A 6,315-nucleotide genomic window follows, 5' to 3' on the forward strand; every position below is an offset into this window, starting at 1 on the left:
CTGCGGCATCAGTCCCACAACTACAACGCTCTTTCAAGCCTACTTTTGACAGATGGGTGCACCTTTCAATACATCCAATTGATAACCATTCAATTTATATAAGAGTAAGTTTTAAAACAGTGCTGTTTAATCGCATTACAATTAGGTTAAGTATTTTGCTTATCAGTACCTGTTGGTTTTGTATGAAAAAAGAATTTTAAGGAAAAATTATGTACTCTTTGAAATTCTTTTTAGAAGAAAAAAAACTGAGAGCAGCAGGCCTGTGACAGAAGATGTTCCAGATACAAGCAGAAGAGTTGGAGTGCCTGCATTTTTTCATCTGGCTTTACTCCTTTCAGTAGATTCCAAATTCTTTTTTTTCTTTATAACTTACATATATTTGATACATGAATTATTTTTCATATGTGAAATACTTTTATATTTTAAAATGTAGTAGATCTGAGACATTCAAATATACAAACCAGCATTTTTCTTACAGGAATCAACAGAAGAGTATGCTTTTCAACAATGCTAGACAAAACATGGAGCTACTACTCATTTGACCATTAACCAGGAGAAATACCTTTTAAACACCTTCAAAGAAGTTAAAGAGTTCTGTTTGTTGACTCAATTTTATAACCATTTTTCTTAAAAATTAACTCTGTCACAAGTATAAGTTCACAATATGCCTTAGCCAATAAAACATTCACATTAAAACTTATGGTACAGGCAAGAATATGCTAAAGCACTTTTAAACATACTAAGTACAATAAGAAGTATCTGTATCCAAAAACAATCAAAAAAAGGAATCTAGAAAACACTAGTTTAGTTTCACTGAAAAGTACAGCTTCAATTCATAGGAATTTTTATGGCTTTATCAATGATTTAATGATTGGAGGATAGCCATTTTCCACACACATAAATTCAATCTACAGGGTCTTTACTACATTAAAACCACTTGGACAAACAAAACCTCCATTTTTCAAGTATTTGCCCAAAGCATTTCAAAACAAATACAGCTACATGGGTCTTACCAACAGGTCTGAATCTAATAAGCACAGCAGAAGCACTTATCCATCATATCCTTTAAGAGCACATTAGGAACAAAGCAACCAAAGGTTTGCAATCCCTCTAACAATTTCTATTGTTACCAAAATAATACTGGAACAACTTTTCAGAAAAGATTGTCTATGCTACACTAGTAAACGATTTGAAAGCAGGAAATAATCAGAAAGAGACAGAAAAGATGATGCAGCAATCTGCTAAATATTGGTCACCATAATTTATTTTCTAATCAGCTCACTGAAAGAAGTAAATGAACCCTGACACAAACATCTGCCTACTAAACACCACTAAAAACAATTATTTGTTGCCAGTCCAAAATAGGAATCATCACCTTTCAGAAACTTTCACGTTTGTAGTAAAGGTCAATTTTGATCTCATTGTAACCAAGGAATTCACAACTACTACTATTTTAGCGCATATATTCTGAGTTGACAAAATTAGATTACTTTTACTTTCTTGCAAAATTCAAAATGTTTCCCTTAAACGACACAGATCTGAAAAACAGGTATTAGACAGAGTCTATAAAATCTAGTTCAGCTAAGTTCTTTGTTAGTTGAGAAGTCTAAAGTTTCTACATTATAGTGTGCCAGCATTGCAGCTTCCAGTGTGTTAATATGCTAAATATCCAATACAGATGTTTGGACTCCTATGTAATCAACGGTAGGCGATATCAATTCCTCCCTCGCATTAATGTAAGGTTTTAGGTTACATATTTACTATTTCTTGTAGATCTTTCTAATCTTCATAAATTTATATGCCAACAAATGCAATCATGTGCACACAAATCCACCATTCTTAGTCTGTAACTTGCTGTATTTAGCATAAAATTGTGCTGGCATTTATAGCTTCTCCACATACAAAAAACTCAAACACTCAGTAAAGTAGCCTAAGTATCAAGTTTTAAATGGGTGTTTTACAAATATTAAGATAATTTCAGGAACTATTAAGTCAGCATAGGTTGCTATAGTAGTGACTTGAAAATTAATAAATACCCCAGCCTTTCACCACCTCTGTAAGACCATTTTACTTTGAGGCCTTGCAGATTTCTCCAAAGGGAAAATCTTTTTTTCCCCTGTTTTTCATAGATGTATTCTTTCTCAACAACTTAAAGTAGTTCAAAACCATAATATTAATTAGTTATCTCCACTACTTACAGACAAGAAAAATCAATCTACCTGAATGCCATCAAGTAACTTGCTCATGCACCAGTAACTGTCAGCTTCTATGTTCTGCAGCACTTCCTCAGGCAGATTGGAAACATCAAAATTTTCCACTTCTTCTTCTTCTGTTTTAGCAAAGACAGAGAAAGACAAGTCAATGAAGTGCACAGACTAAATAAAGCAAGGATGAGGAAAATAATTTTTAAAAAAGACAGCAACCACTTATCTAGAAAATAACTAGTCAGAAACTTCAACACACATTTACTTCAACAGGGACTTAAATGAATAATTTATTGCTCAACTGTGTCATCTAATGGCTTTAAATGTTAATGAATACTTAATTTCTTGCAGACTGTGAAAATCTCAAATCATGCCTGGTTAACCAGAATTAATATATAATAAATTATTTCATTCTAAACATTCCACACCTGAAAGAAGACCATCAGAAACACTCTGAGAGCCCTCAAAGTTTGTATGAATTATCTCTGCAAAACACATCTCTGTTTGCATCATACACACCAAAATATATTGCTAGTCTTGATGGTGGAAAAAGTCCCAAAAAATAGTTTTTAGAAAAACAGGGAAATTTATTTAGAAAGTTGACTACAACTTTTCAAGAAGAATTTGTGTTTCAGGCAAGCATTTGAAATGAGAAGGAAATCAGACTAAAGGAAAAAGATGATTCCCAGTCCCCACCCCAAACACCTCCTTGGTTCTCAATACAGGAAAAGAACAGAAGCCTAATGATGTCTAACTCACAGAAACTGGATCTTTCTGTTGTCACAACACAATTGTGTTAGAAGAAATTCACAGTTCGTTACAAACTGCAATTTTACCACTTAAGCCACATTGCCATTTTTAAAACATGGCATCTAAATTAATCCATTAAAATTAATTAATCCATTAAAAGAACACAGAACATACTGCCATGACAGCTAACTCCCAAAGCTGCCATATAGCCCCAAAAGAGTGTTTAACATGAGCTGGGAACACTAAGTTAATGCTGAATCTTCCCTCTTGCAGCAGCTCACAGCATTATACTGTATCAAGATGAGAATCAAAGAAGCATCTTTCCCAGCCCTGGTGTCTTTCACAGGAGGCGGCACAGAGGAGAGAAGTGTTTGATTCTACTTCAACAGGGCATGATACACCAAAGGAATTTCCTCTATTACACAATTGCAAGGTAGCATAGAACAAACAGTAAGAAAAAAACAAGAATATACAGTATCTTAAAGCTCCTCTATTATCTGTCTCATAACTTTGCAGTATGTCATTGCAGAAGCCTAAGTGTATCTTTAGGTTGTCACATGTGATTACGCTACCTTAAAGCTCTTACTTGTCAGCTGGTAATAACCATGAACATTACACGTTATAAAATAATTTTAACACAACAGTGATTTTACTACTACTAGTAAACACTGGTAGCAAGGTGTTATTGTTTGCACTGTTGTCTATATGTGGGTGTGCATCTTGCAAGGGACCATTTGTTTTGGATTGTAAACTAATAATAGCTGTACAACACGGAGATTAGGTCATGCTAATAAATTATTAGTTAAGATACTGGGAAACATGGTAAGTAAACTTACTGGCTGTTAAAGGAATGACACCTTGCCCTGGAATACAGTTTTAAAAACCCAGTTTCTAAAAGATCAACAAACACATATCCAATGTATTTTAAACACCCTATATAATAAACTCAGATACAACACTGCCTTGCAAAACAATTAAGAAAGAGTGAATAGCAGATTATAAAAACAGATTTTTTAAAAAAAACAGATCCTTTTGAGAGCAAGAAAAAACTCCTGTAACAAACTCAGCAACATATTCCTCCCAGCAAAAACGACAGACCCCCCAGAAATCAGTGTCATACTCCTCTCTCAGCAATGCACAGCAAATTCTCACAATGCTCCATGGAAAATGTGGGTAACCTAGGCTGTAACTGGGAGATAAAACTCCCCTCCAACATATTTCTGTTCAGTTTCCATCACTTTCTCTATTAGACTCCCCTCATTAAAGACAGTTTCTAGAGCACACCTGGATTCATTCCACTTATTCCATCTAACCTCTTCAGAAAATGTACGTTAAAGAAAAGCTTAGTATAAAGCAAAAGTTTTTTGACGGTAAAGATGGTTGAATACAATGGAGGTAACAAGAAAGAATTAAAGGCAAACAGACTAAGAGTAAGAAAAAAAGCCAAAACCTCTAATAGTGAAGAAACCTAACTCAGATTAGACAAGTAGCTAAACTCATGTACATTTAGCAAAATTTACTCAAATCAAAATGCCAGTTCCACAGGTCAAAAAAAATTACAACAGAAAGGTCCCTCAAAAGTACAGAAAAAAGTAGCAAATTGATAATAATATCAACATGTCCTTACTACAATCACTAACAGAAAAATTACTAAGAGTACTCACAAAACTCAGCCAAAGACTGAAAGTTATTAGACTTAATATGGAAAAAGTAAATTGAAGATTACTAGCTCCATATGTATCTGTGAAAAAAAAAAAATCAATATTAAGTATCCAACCCAATGTGTCTTGAGATTTTAAACCAAACAAGAAAATCCCACAATCTTCAGCAGAGAAGCCCTTTTTAGCAGTTTAGAAATCAAGAATGAATATTCCCACTAATTTAGAAAAGAAAGACTTTTCCAGACAGAAAACACGTATGACATATCTTCTATAGGAGGAACAATTTTTTTTATATCCTATACAGGTTAACTCTTTAAAATGTCCTACAGTTAAAAGGTTTATGTTTATCATATACTCATAAACTAATGCCCCAATGGGAAAAAAAAAAAAAAAAGTTGTTAATATTTCTAACTTCCATTTTAATATTTTAAATAGTGAAAAAGGGAGTAACCCATTCTCTGTCTCACAATATCTCCAGAAAAAAAAAAATAAATGAACCAGTTATTCATACAACACAAACATATATTGAACTTAATTCCTCTTGAAAGCAGTAGTCCACAGGCCTTCCTTCACTTAAGACTTGCTGAAAGAATGACAACTTCGCTAGTGCATTTCTTTGCAAATTTCCTGCTTCTGAGCACCTTTTCTTTTCATGACACGCTATCGCAAAAAGGAAGTTATCAACCGTAGCACAACACAATAATTCTTCAACAGGTGGGCATGAAAAGCTAACAAATGAAATAGACTTTATCTTCTCTTTCTCATCTTTCTTATCTTACCTCTTTTTTGTCCTTCCCTTTCTAAGTCTACCCTTTCACACTATATTCTCATACCAAGATATAAAACAACAAAAAATTGAAAATACATCTAACCAGCTAAGGTGGGTGTCTCCACCTCCCTTCACAGTCAACACAGCAAAACAAGTAGTGATGCAGTATTAGACATCTTGTTTCTAAGGTAGAAAACTAAAATAAATTTTAAAAATCACATCCAAAGAAAATTCTCTTTCTCAATATTAGCTCTAACCTGAACTCAAAAGGATTGCCTCAGAATGCAGACATCTAAACTGTGGAAGTCTAAACCTAGCTGAAATTAAACTTTAAATGCCCATTAAAAGACTTCTCGTTCTGTGACTGAACTACCTGCAACAAGCAAAAAAGACAGGCTGTGAAAAAACAACTGCAGTTTGAAAAAAGGCTGAAGTAACTCAGAAAGCAAAGACATCCCAGTATTAATATTTTGGAAAACACGGATTCTAATTGTTCTAGCAAGGAAGGACTATTTTTTATTTCTTTTTCTCCCAAAAAGTAGAATGTAACTTTTAAGAAGCATCTTCCAATGGTTTCAACTACTTTTCATCACAGGTATTGTGATAAAAAGCTCAAAAAAAAATGTCAGGTCATTCTGAAAAGAACATAGGTGTGACACAAACTTGCCACTCTAAGTAGCACTCTTCTTACTCCAGAGAAAAAAAACATCCAAACAAACACACACACACACAAAATATTAGTCAGAAAAGCAACTATCATCAAGTTCTTTCTGCTCTAGTTTGGGTGATGGTATAAACCCAAATATGTAGATAGCATTTCAGCACTTTCACTTAAAGATTCTGTCACTTAAAACAATGTCACAGAGCTGCAAGCTCACTCATTACAGAAATAAACCTAGGACTTCTATGAAGTACTCATATAGCTTTCTTG

The 6,315-nt window shown here is 33.8% G+C and overlaps 1 protein-coding gene across 1 annotated transcript in view; it reads right to left on the bottom strand.

Annotated features, from left to right (window-relative positions):
- TBC1D22A (TBC1 domain family, member 22A) overlaps window positions 1–6,315 on the bottom strand; it is a 191,850-nt gene that overhangs the window by 96,370 nt on the left and 89,165 nt on the right. Inside the window, exon 11 of the mRNA XM_009999458.1 lies at window positions 2,220–2,329. Coding sequence (XP_009997760.1) covers window positions 2,220–2,329 — 110 coding nt within the window. The remainder of the gene's footprint in view (window positions 1–2,219; window positions 2,330–6,315) is intronic.

This window comes from Chaetura pelagica, unplaced genomic scaffold (genome assembly GCF_000747805.2).
Source record: "Chaetura pelagica isolate M959 unplaced genomic scaffold, ChaPel_1.0 scaffold15, whole genome shotgun sequence".
In the NCBI taxonomy this organism is placed as follows: Eukaryota; Metazoa; Chordata; class Aves; order Apodiformes; family Apodidae; genus Chaetura; species Chaetura pelagica.